Source organism: Heterocephalus glaber, unplaced genomic scaffold (assembly GCF_053883595.1).
Source record: "Heterocephalus glaber isolate CG9 unplaced genomic scaffold, H.glaber_assembly_v1.0 deba00001613, whole genome shotgun sequence".
NCBI lineage: Eukaryota > Metazoa > Chordata > Mammalia > Rodentia > Bathyergidae > Heterocephalus > Heterocephalus glaber.
Window position 1 is genome coordinate 28,116,530 of NW_028258384.1, and position 22,796 is coordinate 28,139,325.

Sequence of the window (22,796 nt, forward strand, 5' to 3'; positions counted from 1 at the left end):
TTAATTTTTTCATATTTGCATGATCTATCCACTATAGATTCAAATTGTGTGTGGCTAATTTCAATAAAATACTTACAAAGGCAAACCATAGAAACTCTGAGGGTCAAAAGGTAATGGAATGTATTATAAGACCTGAAGAAACTCCCAAACTACATTGCTACATCCAGCAAAATATCCTTCGTAATTGAAGGAACAATAAAGTTCTTCCAACACAAGTAGAAACTAAAGGAATTTATTACTGTTAAGCTAGAATTATAGAACATACTTAAAGGAACACTACACACAAAAAAGAAAATGTAGACAAGCAAGTGAATATGAGGAAAGAATAAAAAGCAAACATCAGAAAAAAATCAACAGAATGATAAGAATTATTACATACATTTTAATGATAACCCTGAATCTAAATGGTTTAAATTCCCTCAATCAAAAGAAACAGATGGGGAATTTGGATTAAAAAAACAAGACCCAACTATACATTGCCAGTAAGAAGCACACCTCATCAGCCAAAACATACATAGACTGAAAATAAAAGGATGGAAAATAATATTCATGCAAACAGAATCAAAGCAAGCAGGACCAGGGGATACTCATATTTGCCAAAGCAGAATTCAAGTTAAAATTAGTCATTAAAGATAAAGTTACTACATATTGGCAAAGGGAATAATCCATCAAGAAGATGCAAGAATGGCAAATCTGTATGCACTGAATGTTGCCACACCCAATGTCATAAAACAAACACTAGCAGGCATAAAGGGACAGATAGATCCTAATACAATTATAGTAGGTGACTTCAATACCACACTCTTACAGATAGATTAGGTCATCTAAACAACAAAAAAAAATTAACAAAGAAGCATCACAGTTAACTATGCTGTAAGTAAAATGGAATCAATAGATACCTAGGAATATTCTAACAACTTCAGAATATACATTATTTTTTTTAGCAGCTAATGAAACTTTCTTCAAAATGGGTCAAATTTTAAGTCATAGTTCGAGTTTTAAAAAATACAAAAGAAAACATTGAAATAATTTTGTGTATCCTATCAGAATACAATGGAATAAAACCAAAACCAGTGGTACTCAACTGTTCCATGCAGTAAAAAAGAAATGCTTCCAAACTAATTTTATAAGGCCAGTATTACCTTAATACCAAAATCCAATAAAGACTTTACAACAAAAATCTACAGAACAATATTCTTGATTACCATAGATCCAAAAATCCTCAATAAAATTCTTCCAAGCTAAATTCAACATTAAAAGTATCTTATTCCATGATCAAGCTGGCTACATTCCAAGGAAGGATGGTTCTACACAAATCAAGAAATATTAATATACAACAGAAACAAGGGTAAAAATAACATGATTATCTCAAAAAATGCAGAAAAATTGTTATGGCTTGCATCCAAAATTTTCCCCCAGAGTCTCATGTTCAGAAGTGGAGTTTTAGGAAGACGATTGGATCATGGGAGTGTGATACTCATTAATGGATTAATCCATTGATGAATTCATAGCTGAATATGTTGTTAAGTGGTGGGGTCTGTTTGAAAGCGCTCACTGGAAAAGTCCCTTTGGAGGAAATAGTGCTCTCTTGTTTTCTTCCTCTCTATTCTACTTGGATACCATGAGCTGATGAGCAGTTTTCTTTCACCATGCACTCTTGCCATGCCATTTCTCCCATGGAGGCAGCCAACCAGGAACTGAACCCTCTGAAACCATGAGCAGAATATACTCCTCTAAGTAGTGTAGGCAAGATTTTTTTTCCAGTGATGGGAAAACTGACAAATATAAAGCCTTTCACAAAATTCAACATCCCTGCATGATAAAAACTCAATGAAGCAGGATGGTACCTCAACATAATATGGACCATATATAACAACCCTGCAACCAACATAATACTGAGTGGGAGAAAACTGAAAGCATTTCTCCTAAAGTCAAGGATAAGATAAGGATGTCCACTCTCACCCACTCCTGTTCGGTATAGAACTTGAAAGTGTAGTCAGAGAAACCAGGCAAGAGAAAAAAAAAATACAAGGGATATAAATGGACCTAAATAGGTAAGGAAGAAGTCAAATTATTCTTATTTAAAAATAATGTCTTTCTTTATTTAGAAGATCTCAAAAGCTCCACCAGAAGGTTTCTGCACTGGATAAACAAATTCAGCAAAGTGGAAGGACATAAAGCCAATATATAAAAATCAATAGCTGTTCTGTATACCAATAACGAAATCACTGAAAAATCATGAAAGCACTTCCATTCACAATACCTTAAAAAAAACCCTCCAAATAAGCCTAATAGAAGAGGCTAGAGATCTCTACAATGAAATTTACAGTATAGTGAAGGAAGAAACTGAAGACATTAGAAGATGCAAAGAACTCTCAGACTCATGGATCAACATAATTAACATTTTTAAAGTGGCCATATTACCAAAGTTTCTACAGATTCAAACCAAAATTAAAATATCAATGACATTCTTCAAGAACTAGAAAAAATAATTCTAAAATTCTTGTGGAAGCACAAAAGACTTAGACAAAAAATCCTAAGCAAAAAGAGCACTGCTGTAAGTATGACAATATCTGATTTCAAAATAAACCTCAAATCCATAGTATCACAAATAACATGGTACTGGAATAAAAATAAACATGTAGACCAATGGAATAAAATAGAGGACACCAGAACAAATCCACGAAACTACAGCTATCTGATTTTACACCAAGTGGCCAAAAACATACAGGTGGAAAAAAAAGGCTCTTCCCTATGATGAATGTCTTTATTATGTATTACAAAAACATACTATAAAAGATTAAATAGTGCTGGAAAACTGGACATTCAAGTATAAAATGTCAAAATTAGATCTGTACCTTTCATCCTGTAAAAAAAAATCAATTGAGGGTCAGGGATTTAGCTCAGTGGCACTGTGCCTGCCTCACAAGCACAAGGTCCTGAATTCAATCCCTGATATGCCCCCTCCCCCCCCAAAAAAAATCGAAAACACAGATGAAAGACTTAAATATAAACATGAAAATGTGAAACTATGAGAAGAAAATATAGGGGAAAACACTTCAAGGTATAGGCATAGCCACTGACTTCCTAAATTGGATTCCAATTGCACAGGAAATAATACCAATAATTCATAAAAGGAATTGCAGCAAATAGAAAAGCTTCCACAAAGCAAAGGTAACAAATAATAGAGTGAAGAGATTGACTATAGAATGACAGGATTAATATTCAGAATAAAGAACTAAAAACTGTTAATCCTAATTAAAGAAACAGCTCAAACAATGAATGGGAAAATAGACTGTATGGACACTTCTAAAAGTAAGTGTTAAAAATGACCAATAAGCCAGCCCAGAGGAAAGGGCTTTTGGGCCACCATCTATCCGGCAGCTCCCGGGCCAGAGGAAGGGGCTTCCGGGCCGTCATCCATCATGCCTCTCCCAGCCAAGAGGTAGGGCCTTCTGAGCCACCATCCCACTGCTCCTGGTCCAGAGGAAGAGGCTTCTGGGCCACAACCCTGGCCGGTGCTCCCGGCCCCTGTCCCACCTCTCCCAGCTCAGAGGAGGTGAGCCATGTGGGCTCCAACAGCACCCCCCTGACCCCCCAGTTGAAATGGGAAAACACATAAATAAGTCTCAAAACCAGACTTCCAGATAACCTACAGCAACCCCAAAGGGAAATGAGATGGAACACTCTGATACTCAACCACCTGGACCCACTGAACTGGCAACAAAAGGGAATCTGGAAAAAATGAAATCAGAACTAATTTCTTAGATAACAGGAGAAATTGTGCTCCTAATGCAAGATATGATTAATAAATCTGGAGAGGAGCTGAGGAACATGATGGAATCCCAACATAGGAAACAAATGGAATCCATAAAACAGATGCAAATAGATTTCCAGGAGATGAAAAACTCCGTTGAAACTCTACACAGCAGAATGAGCCAATGTGAGGACAGAATTTGAGATATAGAAGATAAGATTGAAATGAATGACCAAGAAAAGAAGACTTCCTTCAAAATTATAAGGGAACATGAGAAATCAATCCAGCAGCTGCTAGATGATGCAAAGAAGAATAACATAAGACTGATTGGAGTCAATGAAGAAACAGGAGAGAGTATAGATGACATAAAAAAAACTCTTGAAAAAAGTAATGGCAGAAAACTTCCCAAACAGGGGAAAAGAGCTTGACATACAGATAAGTGAGGCACACAGGACTCCAAATAGCCTTGATCAAAAAAAATCTACACATAGGCATAGAATTGTTAAGATTCCAGAAACTCAACAGAAGAACAAAGTTCTACAAGCAGTTAGAGAAAAGAAACAAATCACATACAAAGGAAAGCCCATCAGAATCACAGCAGACTTCTCAACACAAACCATCAAGGCAAGAAGAGCTTGGAGGGACATATTCCAAGCCCTAAAAGAAAACAGCCTCCAACCCAGATTGATGTACCCTGCAAAACTAGCTTTCAAAATGGATGGAGAAATAAGATTCTTTTGTGACAAAGAGTACCTTAGGAACTTCATGAATACCAAATCAGCACTCCAAAGAATTTTACACAATATCCTAGGAACAGACATTGAGGATCACAACCCCAAGAAGCCCAACAGAATGAACCCATCTGGCATGACAAGAAATTAAATGTAAAGGGGGAGAACCAAACAAAAAGAAAAAGTCATGGCAATGACAAGTCAATACTTTTCAGTTATAACCATCAATGTTAATGGTCTCAATTCACCGATCAAAAGAAATAGACTGGCAGAATGGGTCAAGAAGCAAAATCCAACAATATGCTGTATACAAGAAATACTCTTAATTCAAAATGAAACTCATAGACTGAAAGTTAAAGGGTGGAAAACAATACTCCATGTGACAGGAACCCAAAAAAGAGCAGGAGTAGCTATCCTCTTAGCAGATCAAGTAGATTTCAAACCAACACTGATTAAGAGAGATGAAAAAGGACACTACATCCTTGTAAAGGGCACAATCCACAATCCAAGAGGAAGAGATGACAATCATAAATATCTGTGCATCAAACACTAGTCCACCCAACTATATAAAACAAATACTAAAGGACATGAAAAGTCATACATGCACTAATACAATTGTAATGGGGGACCTCAACACCCCACTGTCACAAACAGATAGATCAACTAGACAAAAAATAAGTAATGAAATACTAGAACTCAGTCGAACTCTTGAACAAATGAACTTAACAGATGTTCACAGAGTCTTCCACCCCACCAAATCAGAATACACATTCTTCTCAGCTGCACATGGGTCATTCTCAAAAATAGACCACATACTCACACATAGACCATGATTAAGTAAATGCAAAGGAATTGAAGTTATCCCCTGTATATTATCAGACCATAGTGCAATGAAACTGGAGATCCATAGCAAAAGAAACTGGAAAAACTTCATAAACATTTGGAAATGGAACAACACACTTCTGAATAACCAATGGGTCACAGAGGAAATTAAAGAAGAAATCAGACAGTTCCTTCAATTAAATGACAATGACAATACAACATATCGGAATCTATGGGACACAATGAAAGCAGTCTTATGAGGGAAAATCATAGCAGTGAATACGCATATTAGGAAAATAGAACGAGCCCAATTAAACAACCTGGTGCTGAACCTCAAGGTCCTAGAAAAAGAAGAGCAGGACAATCCCAAAGTTCATACAAGGGAGGAAATTATAAATATCAGAGGGAAAATCAATGCAATGGAGACTAAGAGAATGATACAAAAAAAATCGATGAAGCCAAGAGTTGGTTCTTCAAAAGAATCAACAAAATTGACAAATCTTTAGCCAACCTTGTCAGAAAAAGGGAAGAAAAGGCCCAAATCCATGCAATTAGGAATGAAAAGGGTGAAATGACAACAGACCCAGCAGAAATTCAGATGATCATCAATACCTACTTCCAGAACCTATACGCCAATAAAATCGAAAACAAAGAAGAAATGGACAGATTCCCAGATACATATGAATTACCAAAGTTGAACAAAGAAAATCTAAACTCCTAAATAACCCAATATCAACCAATGAAATTGAAAATGTCATTAAAAACTTAGCAACTAAGAAAAGCCCGGGTCCTGATGGCTTCACTGCTGAATTCTACAAGACATTTAGAGAGGAACTACTGCCACTACTGTTTAAACTCTTCAATGAAATTGAAAGAGAAGCAATACTCCCAAATTCATTCCTGGAAGCAAGAACCACCTTGATCCCCAAAGCAGAGAAAGACCCAACCGAAAAGGAGAACTATAGGCCAATCACAATCATGAACATAGATGCAAAAATCCTTAATAAGATACTGACAAATAGAATGCAGAAGATCATCAAGAAGATCATACACCCTGATCAAGTGGGATTTATCCCAGGGATGCAGAGATGGTTCAACATATGCAAATTAATCAATGTAATACACTATATCAATAGAGCCAAGGACAAAAACCATATGAATATCTCCATAGATGCAGAAAAAGCATTTGACAAAATCCAACATGCATTTATGATAAAAACACTGCAAAAAATTGGAATAGATGGTCTGTACCGCAAAATGATAAAACACATCTATGAAAAGCCAAAAGCAGTATCATACTAAATGGTCAAAAACTGAAATCCTTCACACTAAAGTCAGGAACAAGACAAGGATGTCCACGATCACCACTCTTGTTCAATATAGTTCTGGAAACATTAGCCATGGCAATTAGATAAGAGAAAGAAATAAAAGGAATAAAGATAGGAAATGAAGAAGTAAAATTGTCATTATTTGCAGATGACATGATACTCTATATGGAAGACCCCAAGAACTCCACCAAAAGCCTTCTAGACTTAATAAGCAAATTCAGTCAAGTAGCTGGTTACAATGTCAACACACAAAAATCAATAGCTTTCCTCTACACCAATGACAGACTCACTGAGAGAGAAATAAGACAGAAAATTCCTTTCCCAGTAGCATCCAAAAAACTGAAATACCTAGGAATCAACCTAACAAAAGAAATTAAAGGCCTCTTCTCTGAAAACTATAGTACTCTGAAAATAGAGATTGAAGATGATATCAGAAAATGGACAGACATCCCCTGCTCCTGGGTCGGAAGGATTAATATAGTGAAAATGGCCATACTTCCAAAGCAGTTGTATAGATTCAATGCGATTCCAATTGAGATCCCAGCAGCAAACTTCATGGACCTTGAGAAAAAAATCCAAAAATTCATTTTGAACAAGAAGTGACCCAGAAGAGCAAAAACAATTCTGGTAACAGATACATGGCAGGGGGTATTACAACCCCTAAGCTGCAACTATACTACAAAGCTACTGTGATAAAAAACAGCATGGTACTGGCAAAGAAACAGACCTGAGGACCAGTGGAACACATTAGAAGGTGCAGAAACAATTCCAGACACACTCAGCCATCTCATCTTCGATAAAGGAGCCAAACACCCTCACTGGAGAAAAGATAGCCTCTTTAATAAATGGTGCTGGAAAAATTGGGTTTCAACTTGCCAAAGATTAAAACTAGACCTATATATCTCCCCATACACTAAACTAAAATCAAAATGGATTAAAGATCTAAATATTAAAATAGAAATGCTGAACCAGCTGGAACAGAGGTTAGGTAGAACTCTTGAAGAGATCAGTGTAAGAAAAGATTTTATGAACAAAATCTCAGTGGCCCATGAACTAGCACAAACAATCAACCAATGGGATCTCTTCTTATTTAAAAGCTTCTGCACAGCAAGAGAAACCACTAGCAGTGTGAAGGGACAACCCACAATGTGGGAAAAAATCTTCACCTGGTTTTCCTCAGACTAAGTTCTACTATCAAGAATCTATAAAGAATTTAAAAAAATCAGACCTCCCAAATTTAAAGACCCAATCTGAAAATGGGCATCTGAAATGAACAGACATTTCTCAGACACAGAAGTAGAAATAGCAAATAAATACATGAAACAATGTTCAACATCACTGGTCATTCAAGAGATGTAAATGAAAATAATGCTGAGATTCCACCTTACTCCAGAAAGAATGGCTGCTATCATGAAATCATCCAATAAGAAATGCTGGCAGGGCTGTGGGGAAAGAGGAACCTTGCTCCACTGCTGGTGGGAGTGTAGACTGGTGCAACCACTGTGGAAATCAGTATGGAGATACCTCAAAGAACTAGGACTGGGAGTCCCATTTGACCCTGCTATTCCACTGCTGGGGATCTTCCCCAAAGATTTAAAAGAATCATACTACAGTGATCTATGTGCACCCATGTTCATAGCAGCACAGTTTGTGATAGCTAATGCTTGGAAACAGCCCAAATGCCCATCAACTGGAGACTGGATAAAGAAAATATGGGGTTTTTTAATATACTGGATTACTACTCAGCCATAAAAAATGAGAAATTAGAGACATTTATAGCTAAGTGGATGCACATTGAGGCAATACTCTTAAGTGAAATAAATAAGACACACATGTATAAATCCCGAATAGTTTCTCTGGTGTGAGAAACTGAAAGTGTAAATAAGGACTAAATGTATAATAGGTAATGTGAAATAGGAAGAAAAGGGGCAAAGGGGAAGGAAGGGGGAAGGGGAGGGGAAAGGAAAGAAGGGAATGGAATTAATATGAGAAAATGGAAAAATAGGAACAAAATCTTTGTAAATAGGAATGGAAGGATTGAAGGGAGAGCTGGGCAAGGCTGAAAAATAAGAACCAAGAGAGACTATGTAAAGGTGCAAATTTCCAATGATGAATGTCATTATATTGTATACCTAAAATGTACCAATGATTAGAATGAATAATCAATAATGCAAAATAGGAAGAAAAGGTCCAAAGGGGTAAGGGTAGTGGGAGGGGCAGGGTAAAGGAAAGAAGGGAAAAGAAATATGATGAGAAATGGAAAAAGTGGAAATAAAGTCTTTGTAAATAGGGAAGGGTGGAGGGGTTGAAGGGAGGGCTAGGAATGGGGAAAAAATAAGAACCAAGATGCATCATGTAAAGGTACAAGTTCCCAATGAGAAATGTAATTGTGTTGTATACCTAAAATGTACCAATAAAGGAATTTAAGGAAAAAAATGACCAATAAATACATGAAAGTATTCAACATATATAGCCATTAGGGAACTGCACATTAAAACTGCATTGAGATTTCATCTCACCCTGCTCAGAATGGCTATCATCAAGAATACAAAAAACAGTAAATACTTGTGAGGATCTGAAGAAAAATGAACCTTTCTACCCTATTGATGGAAATGTAAATATAGCCACTATGAATATCAGTATAACTGTACTTCAAATATGTAAATAAAGAACTATGATAGGATCCAGGTATATCACTTCTTGAAAAGAATTACAGTATACAATGTAAATATTCATATATCCATGTTTATTGCAGTGCAATTCACAACAGCTCAGCTATAGATGTCCACTGATGGTTAAATAAAATATATATTACTCAGCTATAAACAATGAAATCACATAATTTGCAAGAAAATCGATGGAACTGGAGATGGTATTCAGTGAAATAAGCCAGACTCAGACAAATATCACATTTTTTTTCATATGTGAAATCTTTAAAAAGAACAATGAAATGAAAGTAGAAGAGAAACTATTAGAGAAGAGAGAGGTTGTAAAGGAGATTGGGGATACAAGAGCAAGGAGGAAATGGTAGGGTAGAAAAAAATCAAAATATTACATGTATATATGAATATGCCAAAATGATATCCATTATTACATATAAGAAGCATGTACTAATAAAAAGGGAGGATTGGTATGCCTTTGGATTTTGGGGACAAGGTCTTAATATGTATTACAGGCTGGCCTTAAACTTCCTATGTACCCCAAAATGATCTCAAGTCTTCTGAGTGAGGAGGATTACAGAGGTGTGCACCAGTACGCTCAGCTGAAATAATCTTACATGAAAAGTCTCAAGAAAAAATTTGATTTGAGGACTATCTCACTCTTTGGTGTTATTAATTCTATTACATATGAATACAGCCAATACTTTTTAGCACATTTGCATTATTTTATTCAACTCTCAAAAACTCCTATTTAATGCCTTGAATAAAATAAAGATATGCCATCATCAAAATTTACTTATTTTGATAAGTTTAGTATGCAAAGAAACTATAACCCATTTTTTCTATTGCTGCATGACTTCATGTGGGGTTCTACAGGTATTCTTACAAGATCAAAAAGCAACTTTATAGTACAATTGGGACCAGAATACTCTAATTTGGTTTCTCAAGCCATTACATTTTGTGCTATACCACAGTGGCAAATGGTTATTAGTGGTGATCGCAATAAAGGGAAAATCAGAGTAAAAAACATTTAATCAAAATCAAACAATTTAAAAGTAATAAACTTTCATGGCCCTCTACCACTGAAATTTTTCCCTTCTTTAGTTGCAAGTGTTTAGTTGATCATATTTTTTCTAACCTGACAGTGAGTTCAAGATGGAATACTAACTTCTACTGTGCAAGATGAAGAAGAAATGAAATTATTAAAGTTTGACAGTGTGATCTCCCCCAAAATACTAAGTGCAAACTGTTCCATTATTGCCCCTATTACTCTTAGATCAATCATCTTTGGATGGAAAATGATCATTTACATAAAATAATATGTAAAAATTGAAACACTTTATTATAAACATTTACAGAATATACAATACTTTCGTATCAGCACTTTTGACAACTTTTAGAATGTATCATCTAAGATTATAGACTAATTTTCCACATTCAGAATTACAAATAAAAAATACTGCACATCGTGTTTAACAAAAAATATCAGTTGAAATTGTTTCATACATTTTCCTTTGAGAAAACCAAGAAACATAAATAAACACACAGCAATAAAAAATACCATCAACACTAAGACAAACCTCAAAAGGAATCTATTCTATAATGCCTGCTCTCCCACAGGCCTGACACTAAATAGATTTCAAGATCAAACAAAATCAGGAGTGTTCAGGGTGGTCTGGCTGTATAGTGCAGTGCTTGGTAATACTCTAATTTAAAATAAATGGATACATAATTCACTATCACAGCACTTTGATGAACAAAGTAGAGACAACCTCATTTACATTTAGGAAAATTATTTTCTTTTGTAAGAAATATTTAATATTTTCAAATTTTTTACAGAATGAAAAGTTATTTGAGGAAAAGGAATACTGAATACTTTTACTTCATTTGGCTTTTTTAAAAATAGAAATTTACTGTCCACAGAGAAAAATTTGAATAAAACAAACTTACTGAAACCAAACTTTCTTATTTCTTCAACTATAAGTCAACAAAATTGAAAAGTGTAAAAACCAAGATTAGACTCATGCCAAAGCACTGGCTCTTTCTGCTCTTTAATAATTTTATTTTCTCATGTACTTTTTATGTTATACTCTTGTATCTCAGTGGCTAAGTTTAGGATTTTTTGTTTGTTTCTTCTCTCAATAAAATTTCACATTTTACCAGAAAAGGAAGGGAGACAGAGAGGGAAGAAGGGGACTAATCTACTTCCCTGGACTACAATCTATCTATTCTTCTTCTCATACGATGCACTTGTTTTGTCAAAAGATTTTTTCTTAACTGATTTCTTCAATTTATCCTTGGGTACACAATACTAAAATTTCAAAATACAAGAGTAGGCTCCCCCAAAATATTGACTCTTGTCTTTTCCTCAATAGTTTTCTCTTATGTTAATTTTCAAAGACTAGATTTAGGCTTTTTTGTTTGTTTCCTCTTTCAATTAAAGTTTTACACACACACACACACACAATTAAGCTTTTCCCAGTCTAGCATTATCTATCACTCCTTTTCTTCACTTGATGCTCCTGTCATTATCTAAATTTATGCCGTTTTCTTTAAATAATCCTTGGATAAACCAAAAGTTCAAAATCCAAGAATTGACTCATCCCAAAGCATTTCCTCTACTGTCCTTTCTTCAACAGATTTCTTTTTCTTTTCCTTGTGCTTATGTTCTTTTTCAGAAGTTACATCATGGCTTTTTTTCTTTTTTTGATGCTTAAGCTTTCCTGAACTGACTCTGATTTTATCCTGTTTCCTTTTGCTTTGTTGCATGTTCTTCTCGTTGTCTAAATCTTTTCCGTAACTCTTTTTCCTTTTATGCTTGGACTGTTCCTTCTCTGGTCTTTCTTTGCCTTTCTCCACATACTGTTGTCTCTTCTGATGTCGCTGTTTATAATCTGCTCGAAGGTCACTAGTATGGTTTTCTAATGAGAAATGCTTGTAAACTTCGCATTCTGTGCTGTATGGGTTAGAGTTATTTTCTTGATGATTAAAGCTCAGGGGTACTGGTTTTTCTGGAAAATCGTCTCTGGTGAGTTGATAGCTTAAAGAATCAAATGTCTGTTTGCTGTCATGACCTGGATGAGGCAACTGGTTTTCTACTACTTGGGAATTACTGTATGGTTTTGTGTGGGTCTGGAAGGTTTCAACTGGAAGTCTTTGCTCAAACATTTTATGTCCGGGTCCACTATCAGACCTTTTCTCATACCTATGAGTTTCCACAGAGGTATTGACTATCTTTCTGAAACAGGAGTTTGGCTCTAAACCTCTGGCTTTCTGCACTTTGATATAAGCATCAAGCTCATCTTGGAAAGAGTCATATGTTCTGTTTGAATGAGCTGATAAGCAATGAGGTAACTGACCATCCACTAGTGAACTATTGTATGGCTGTTGGTAGGTATGGAAAGTCTCACATGAAAAGCTTTGCTCATGTATTTTTTGTCTGGGTCCAGAATCAAACATTTCTCTGTATCCAGAGTCCCCTGAGTTTTCTTTTACTTTTCTAAAACAAGTCTGTGGATCTAGTCCTTTAGCTTTCTGCACTTTGATATAGTCTTCAAGTTCATCTTGGAATGAGTCATATGTCTTCTCTGAATGAGCTGGTAAGCAATGAGGTAACTGGTTTTTCACTGCCTGTGAATTATTGTATGGTCCTGGGTATGTCTGGCAAGTATCAGATGGGAATCTTTGTTCAAATATTTTATTTGTAAGTCTGTAATCAACTACTTCTCTGGACCCATGAGCTTCCAAAGAGTTTTCTTCCATTTTTCTGAAATGAGTCTTGGATTCTTGTTCTCTGTATTTCTTTAGTTTGATGTAATTTGCACATTCATCTTGTGTCTTTGCTAGACTGATAACAAGAGATTCCCTGCAAAGAAAACAGTACAGAGTTTTTTTTATTAGAATATTTTATTTTGAATATTTTCTTTGCTTCCAAAAATATTACTCTAAAAATCAAAATAACAAAAGTCCAAACAAAATTTTAAAAGCCTACTTCATTATAAAATGCATAATAACTTTGTCTGCATTCTTTATTCTGTATTCTGTTCCACTGATCAACATGTCTGAATACATGAAAAACTCATAAAACTTAGATCTCTCAAAATAAAAGACAATAAAATAGGCAATTTAAATTAATAGACACTTCTCAGAAGAAGTACATATGGCCAACAAATGTATGAAAAAATGTTCAACATCTCTGGCCACTAGAGAGATGCAAATCAGTATAACACTGAAATTCTGTCTTGTTCCTCTAATAGTGACTATCATCAAGAACTCAAAAAACAACCAAGGTTGTGGGGAAAAAGGAGTGCTTCTACATGGTTAGTGGGGATGTAAACTACTACCTCCAGTATGGAAATAAGTATGGAGATTTCTCAAAAATCTGAAAATAGGAATTCCGTTTGACCCAGCTATACCTCTTTCGGGAACCTTCCCAAAAGAGGTAAAGACATCATATTCCAGTTATACATGTGTATCCATGTTCTTAGCAGCAAAAATCATAATAGTTCAATTTGAATGTGCCCATCAACAGATTAGTGGATAAAGAAAATAAGATATAAGTCCATTTGTTCAAAAGCTTGGTTCGGTTCTACTATTTCCTGTTGCTTTTTGTCTAGATGATCTGTCTATTTGTGACAGTGGGATAATGAGGTCCCCCACTATAATTGTATTAGTGCTTATTTGGTTTCTCATGTCCCTTAATATTTGTTTTATATAGTTGGGATCATTAGTATTTAGTGCATATATATTTATGATTGTCATCTCTTCCTCTTGGATTGTTCCCTTTACAAGGATGCAGTGACCTTCTCTGTCTCTCTTAATTACTTTTGGTTTGAAATCTACATTGTCTGCAAATAAGATTGCTACCCCTGCTTTTTTCTGGGTTCCTATGGCATGGAGAATTGTTTTCATCCTTTTACTTTTAGTTTATGAATTTCTTTTTGAGTTAGGTATGTTTCTTGTATACAGCATATTGTTGGATTTTGCTTCTTAATCCATTCTGCCAGTCTGTTTCTTTTATTGGTGAGCTGACCATTAACATTGATAGTTATAACTGATATGTATTGACATATCATTGTCATGTTATTTTCCTGTTGTTGGCTTTTATTTATTTTTTCTCCTTCTCCTTTTAATTTCTTGCCTTGCTTGATAGATTTGCTCTGTTGGAGCTCATCAGAATATACATTCTTTTCAGCTGTACATGGGTCATTCTCTAAAATAGACCATATATTAGTTCATAGAACATGGTTAAGTAAATGCAAAGGTACTGAATTTATCCCATGCATATTATCAAACCACAGTGCAATTTAACTGGAGATCAATAGCGTAAGAAAGCACAAGAACTTCACAAACACATGGAAATTGAATAACACTCTCCTGAACAACCAATGGGTCACAGAGGAAATTAAAGACAAAATTAGACAGTTTTTGCAATTAAATGATAATGCCAGTACAACATACGGGAATCTATGGGACACAATGAAAGCAGTTCTATGAGGGAAATTCTTAGCAGTGAATGCCCATATTAGGACAACAGAGAGCATTCAAACAGACAACCTAATGTTGAATCTTAAGCTCCTAGAAAAAGAAGAGGAAGACAAACCCAAAGCTCACACAAGGGAGGAAATTATAAAAATCAGAGCAGAAATCAATGCAATGCAGACTAAGAGAACGATACAAAAAAAATCAACAAATCAAAGAGTTGGTTTTTTTAAAGAATAAATAAAATTTATAAACCCTTAGCCAACCTTATGAAAAAAAGGAAAGAAATGGCTCAAATCCATGCTGTTAAGAATGAAAAAGGTGAAGTCAAAACAGATCCAGCAGAAATCCAGAGGATCATCAATACCTACTTTGAGAACCAGTACTCTAATAAAATGGAAAACACAGAAGAAATGGACAGATTTCTAGATACATACAAATTACCAAAGTTGAATGCAGATAATATAAAAATTCTAAATACCCCAATTACAATCAGTGAAATTCAAAATGTAATTAAAAATTTGCCAACAAACAAAAGCCCAGGCCCAGATGGCTTCATTGCTGAATTCTACAAGATATTTAGAGAAGAACTAATGCCACTACTCTTTAAACTTTTCAATGAAATTGAAAGGGAAGCAATATTTCCAAATTGATTCCTGGAAGCAAGTGTTACTTTGATTTCAAAACCAGGTAAAGACCCAACCAAAAAAAGAGTACTACAGCCCAATCTCCCTAATGAACATAGATGTGAATATCCTCAACAACATACTGGAAAACAGAATTCAGAGGATCTTCAAGAAGATCATATGCCCTGACCAAGTCAGATTTATCCCAGGGATGTAAGGATGGTTCAACATATGCAAATCAATACATGTAATATGCTATATTAACAGAGTCAAGGACAAAAACCATATCAACATCTCAAAAGATGCAGAAAAAAGCATTTGATAAAACTGAACATCTACTCATGATAAAAAAAAAAACCCTGCAGAAAATTGGAATAGAGGGTCTTTATCTCAATGTGATAAAGGCTATCTATGAAAAATCAACAGCCACCATCATACTAAATGGTCAAAAACTTTTCAGACTTCATACTAAAAACAGGAACAAGACAAGGATGTCAACTATCACCACTGCTCTTCAATATAGATTTGGAAACACTGGCCACAGCAATTAGATAAGAGAAAGAAATGAAAGGAGTAAAGATAGGAAACAAAAAAGTTCAACTATCATTTTTTGCTGATGATATGATACTCTACATTGAAGACTCAAAAAAAAACACTCTGCCAAAAGACTTCTAGACTTCATTCACAGATTCAGTACAGTAGCTCGGTACAAGGTAAACACTCAAAAATCAATAGCCTTCTTGTTCACAAATAACAGTCTCACTGAGAGAAAAATTATGGAAACAATCCTTTTTACAGTACATTCCAAAAAAAATGAAATATCTAGGAATCAGTCTAACAAAGGAAGCAAAAGACCTCTACATTGAGAACTACAAAACTGAAAAAAGATATCAAATGGAATATAAGAAAATGGAAAGACATCCCTTATTCCTGGGTAGGAAGAAACAATATATTGAAAATGGCCATACTTCCAAAGCTCCTATACAGATTCAATGCAATCCCGATTGAAATCCCAACAGTATATTTCTAGAGAAAACAATCCAAAAATTCATTTAGAACCAGAAGAGACCTAGAATAGCAAAAGCAATAAGAGGTTACAGAGACAGGCAGGGGGTATTACAACCCCCAACTTGAAACTATACTACAAAGCTACTGTGAGAAAAACAGCATGGTACTGGCAAAAAACAGACCTGAGGACCAGTGGAACAGATTAGAAGATGCAGAAACAGTGCCAGGCACACTCAGCCATCTCATCTTCGACAAAGGAGCCAAACACCCTCACTGGAGGAAAGATAGCCTCTTTAATAAACGGTGCTGGAAAAATTGGGTTTCAATTTGCCAAAGATTAAAACTAGATCTCTTTCTCCCACCATGCACTAAACTAAAATCGAAATGCATGAAAGATCTAAATATTAAAACAGAAACATTAAACCAGCTGGAAGAGAGGTTAGGAAGAACTCTTGAAGACATTGGTGTAGGAAAAGATTTGATGAACAAAACCTCAGTTGCCCATGAACTATCATAAAGAATCAACAAGTAGGATCTCTTCTTATTAAAAAGCTTCTGCACAGCAAGAGAAACCACCAGCACTGTGAAGAGACAACTCACAATATGGGAAAAAGTTTTCACCTGCTGTTCCTCAGACAAAGGCCTACTATCACGAATCTATAAAGAATTTAAAAAGATCAGACCTCCCAAATTTAAAGACCCAATCAGAAAATAGGCATCTGAAATGAACAGACATTTCTCAGACAAAGAAGTAGAAACAGCAAATAAACAAATGAAAAAATGTTCAACATCACTGGTCACTCGAGAGATGCAAATGAATATAACGTTGAGATTCCACCTCACTCCAGAAAGAATGGCTGCTATCATGAAATCAACCAATAAGAAATGCTGGCGGGGCTGTGGGGAAAGAGGAACCCTGCTCCACTGCTGGTGGGAGTGTAGACTAGTGCAACCACTGTGGAAATCAGTATGGACATACCTCAAAGAACTAGGACTGGAAGTCCCATTTGACCCTGCTATTCCCCTTCTGGGATCTTCCCCAAAGAACTAAAAGAATCATACTACAGTGATATATTTGCACCAGTTTTCATAGCAGCACAATTTGTAATAGCTAAAACTTGTAAGCAACCCAAATGCCCATCAACTGGAGACTGGATAAAGAAAATGTGGTTTTTAAAAATAAAGTGGAGTACTACACAGACATAAAAAATGAGAAATTAGAGACATTTATAGCTAAATGGATGCACATTGAGGCAATACTCTTAAGTGAAATAAATAGGATACACATATAAATACTGAATAGTTTTTCTAGTGTGAGAAACTGAAAGTGCAAATAAGGACTAAAGGATATATTAGACAATGTGAAATAGAAAGAAAAGGGGCAATGGGGAAGGAAAAGTGGGAAGAATCGGGGAAAGGAAAGAAGGGAATGGAATTAATATGAGAAAATGAAAAAATGGAAACAAAGTCTTTGTAAATAGGGAAGGATGGAGGGATTGAAGGGCTGATGGTTGGGGAGAAAATAAGAACCAAGAGAGATTATGTAAAAGTGCAAATTTCCAAAGATGAATGACATTATATTGTATACCTAAAATGTACCAATACAATTGATTTTTTAAAAAGCCAACAATGTACTAGCTGTGTAGTTACTTACCTTTCTTAGTATTTCTAATCCCAACTACTTTTAATATTTATATCCTAGTTACCCCATAAATAAATTTGATTAGCTTTTATTAAAATATATATACAACAGCTAAATGACTGTCCTACTATGTGACTTACCCACTTCTCAGTTTTTCACGCAATTCTCCTTCCCTTAAAATAGAACTAAATATTTATTGAGCTCCTATTATGGGCCAGGTCAGGCACTTTACACATATTATTATATTTACTTATAACAATATTATTTCAGAGATGTCCAAATTTACACTTGTTAGAAAGATGGATATAATATTCTGATTCGCATCTAACATCTCGACCTTTCATTTTTTCATATTCTTTTTATTTGTACATGTTTGGAGTACAGGATGTTTACATTTATCTTAAGGCTTTGTTTTTAACCATTATACCTCACTGGCAGAATGATGACTGGATGACTGAAACCTTAGAACTAAGCCAAGCTTCTATAGATGCTTTAAATTTGTATGGTTAGCACAAGAATGATCCTTCAGCATGTCACCAAAGAAGGACTATGCTGTCTGGTCAAGATGAGTAAAAATAAGCTAGCTCTACAGTATATTATCATGACTAGAGAACTCCTTTGGGGACACTGGTGTACAATATGTTACAAAAATCACCAACCATATCTAGGTTCAATCAATAGGAACCGAATACCTACAAAGTTTATAAAGTATATAAAATGATACTTGACTAGAAGCTCTGATATTTGGTATGGGAACAGTCTGCCAAAAAAACCCACAAAAAACAAAACCACTTACTTGATTTGATGTTCTCTTCCTTGCATGTGCAACCAGAACATATCTAAAGACGTAAAGGTGATTCTACAAATACGGCAAACATAGGTTCTCATATTTAATGCTGCAAAAACAGAGTTTAAATTAAGATATTCAGCATGTATATACTGAAAATAACATATTTTATCTGGACTAGTACTTATTAAATATGATTGTCTTGAAATTTTCCAATAAAGAATTGGCCTGGAGAGGTAGAATGATGTAATCAAAGTCAGATAGGCATTTAGTAGTATAGTTAGCTTTTTAGAGTACCCATATCTCTTAATTTAATGCCCAAACTTCTTTACAGCACACTGCTTCCCTATTCATGACATATTCCCTAAGAATCTGCTATCTGCTCGCTAAATGTTGCTAGAGGGAAGTGTAGCAGGTACCTCAAATTTAGCAATGCCCAACCAATCCTTTCACTCAGTCCCTAAATCAGTATCTTGTTTGCCTTTAATTCTTTTCCCATCCAACCAGAATCTGAAATGTCCCAAAGGATTAAAGAAATACAAAAGCAAATTTTTACCTCTTACCTGGAATCAGTATAGTGCGTTAGTTACCAAAAGTAATTTCCAAAGATTTTAAAAAGGAGAAAAGTCCAGTGAGCACCACTAACAAGATAAAAGCTGAAAGCAAAATTCTAAAACAAAACTTCTAGCTACCACTTCAAAATAATCAAGAACTGGCCAGGGATTTAGCTCAGTGGTTCCGGCACCTGCCTCGCAAACGCAAGGTCCCGAGTTCGATCCCTGGTACCAAAAAAAAATAAAAAATAAAAAAAAAATCAAGAACTATAAAATAAGAACTGTGTAATAGCTACCTCACTATTCTCCTTCTTGGTCAGAATTAAAAGCAGGAGATAAATTAATTTTTATTTTCTTAAAATCATCGGCCTTCACTTTTTCTTTGGTCAGAAGAAGCCAATTAATAAGTCAAATATAAAAGTAATTTCACCTTAAAGAGGAGGCAATAAATTGATACTGTAAAGATTTAGGGGACAACCAAAGTCATCTCCTTTTACATCAAACAGCAGACTAATCATTTAAAGGAAGCTAAATTAATCGTTATTAAATGCACGGACCTTGTCTCAGTAAAGATTATTCATGGAAACAAGAGGTTGCTATCAAGGGGACAGATGATGACTTTGAAAGGCATGAGACTCTGTTCATTATTGACATATATTTTAGTTGTGGTACCAGAACAGCTCAGGATAATTCAACATGGCTGAACAGAGGAAGAGTCACGTTGGAACTACTCAGAGAAAATCAACTAAAAAGACAAGTAATTGGAAGAAAGGGAAGGACATACATCCTGATGCCAAAGTCAATCTGAAATAAGAGACTTGTAGATCAAACAATACATAACACAGGACTTCATACAACAGCATACCAGCCCACAGGGCTGCTAGCAGCACTGCCACCTGCATGCTGAGGAGCAAAAATCACCATACTTGGAAGTCTCCAAGAAACTGATGGACTGTAAAAGTGTGGCTAATTCAAGCCACACAGGATAGATTTGTGATATAAGGCACCTTGCTTCTTTTGCCTTCATTCTCCACACAGAAGACACTGCATCCTGGCAGCAAATTTCGCAGGTACACATAGGAGCAAGTGACCAGGAAATTGTTCCATCTCTGACACATGTGCCGTCAGCTTTGTTTTTTCTGCTGTGCACCCTAGTAACTAACTGGAAACCCTAGCAACAACACAGTTAGGGACCACAGCACAGTGAAGGCAGTGAAAGAAGTGAGTGAGGACCAGGGGCTTGAGAGAAAGACTCAGATGCACAGGATTTAAACAGCCTTGGGAGGCCAGCACTCAACCTGCTAGAGAAGAGACTGAAGGTGGAACCGAACAGCCCTGGGCAACAGCAACCCCCCACCTTCAACAAGTGGTGTAACAGGATAGAGATGTGCCAGTGGGGTGGAACAGAGGAGGCTGTGCAAATACCAGGAGGAGCCAACTGTACGCGGGACTGGGAGGAGCCCCGGGCTGTCCCTGCCTGAGGATGCCACAGCAATTGAGAGTGACATATAGTGACATATCGACAATCAAAGTAAGATGTGGATGGGCCATCAAGGGACATCCAGAAAACTGCTGGCTGAAGACTCTGGCCTCAGTTCCCACATACAGAGGACAAGATTAGCCCTGTAATGAGAGCACTAATCCTACTTCAGACTTATTGGAGTTACACAGCACAGTTTTGGGACATTTCCTGCCTTGGACACTACCACAGGACTATGGACACCATAGGAATTTTATGTTTTTCTTTGTTTCACTTTTCTCTTTCTGCGTGGTTGGTGTTTTTTTGTTGTTTATTTGCTTTTTATCTTGTTTAGGCCTTTACCTTTATTTTTATTTTGCTGTATTTATCTTCTTTCTCTCTTTCCTCAACTATTTCTCTTGATTTTATGATATTTTCATGTGAGTGAAAATTGTCTCCTGTCTTCCTGGTCCACTTCGGTATTCTTTTGCTTTATCCTTCATACTTTCTCTCTTCTCCAGTTTCCCAAAGCTTGGATGATCATCCTCTGTCCTCCAGCCTTGCCTCTACTATATTTCCTTTCATTTATCTCTGTTTTGTCCCCTATTCCTCTTAAATTTCACCCTTATAGGGTAAAATCACTCAATTAAGGGGAAACTCATTGCATATAAAGTCCTGGTTTATGTTGGATTTTGTTATATAACTGTAGATCTTGTTCCTACCATTAAAGGTACCAAATTAGTTACCACAGTTTGTCAGTTTCTAGGCTGTGCTTGATGCTATTGTTATTGCTAATTGTACTACTTTAGCCAGGATGTCATACCTATTGTAGTGAGTTGTTCTCCTTTTTATGACAACATTGTGATTGTCTGGGATCATAACTATCATCAAAGTCCAGTTCCAAAGGACTGGGTGATGAGCCAAATAGATAGCAACTTCTCATCCTTAGTGAGTTAAGAAGGTGGATCTTGAGATGTCTATCCCAAAGACCAAAAACAAGATATGCCCAAGAAGACATCTCTGAGGAAAAGACATTTTGTAGGGAAGCCTCTACACTAGTACAAAGGTATTTGCCAAGGGAAATTTACAAGCATCAACACAGAAAACAAAATAAAATTAAAAATAGAAAATGACAAGACACAGAAGCAAAATGCAACCCCAGAACTCCAGCCACCCAAAACAAGTCCAGGGGACAATGAGTTAGAGGAAATCAGAAGCCACCCACTTGAATTTTTTGAAATGATAGTAGCAAGAGTAAAAAAGGAAATGAATGAAGTTACAGAGAAAATAATTTCTCAGGTTAAAAAAAGAAATGACAATCAAAATGAAGGACATGCTCAATGAAACTAGAGTAGACACTGAAAAATAATACAGGACCTTAGTAAAACTTAGAAACCACGAATGCCCAACATAGGAAATAAATGGAATCCATGAAACGGAGTCAAATAAATATCCAGGAGTTTAAAAATTCCATTCAAAGTATATGGAACCGATTGAATGAAGGCAAGGACAGAATATCAGATCAGGAAATAGGATTGTGGTTAGGAACCACAAAAAGAAAGATATCTGAAAAATAGCAAGGGACCATGAAAAATAAATCCAAAAGCTGCAAGATGATGCAAAGAAGATTGATCAGAATTAATGAGAAAGGTGTAGACTGCACAAATGGCATAAAAACTTGCTCACAGAAGTAATGGCAAAAAACTTCCCACATGTGGAAAAAGAATTTGATGTACAAATAAGTGAGCCACACAGAACTCCAATTAGCCATGACCAAAATAAATCTACACCAAGGCATATAATTATGAAGATTTCTGAAATTCAGCACAGAACAGAAATTAAATGCTGACAGAAAAGAAAAAAATTATCTATAAAGGAAAACACATCAGAATCACAGCAGGCTTCTCAACACAACCCTTAAGTCAAAGAGAGCCAAAGAGA

At 35.7% G+C, this 22,796-nt stretch overlaps 1 protein-coding gene across 1 annotated transcript in view; it reads right to left on the minus strand.

Annotated features, from left to right (window-relative positions):
• Window positions 1-11,683: 11,683 nt before the first annotated feature.
• Window positions 11,684-22,796, minus strand: part of Zmat1 (zinc finger matrin-type 1) — a 52,621-nt gene continuing 41,508 nt past the window's right edge. The window contains exons 6-7 of the mRNA XM_021250480.2: window positions 18,852-18,951; window positions 11,684-13,163 (exon numbers count right to left, since the gene is read on the minus strand). Of these exons, the coding sequence (XP_021106139.1) occupies window positions 11,879-13,163; window positions 18,852-18,951 (1,385 nt within the window). The 3' untranslated portion in view covers window positions 11,684-11,878. The remainder of the gene's footprint in view (window positions 13,164-18,851; window positions 18,952-22,796) is intronic.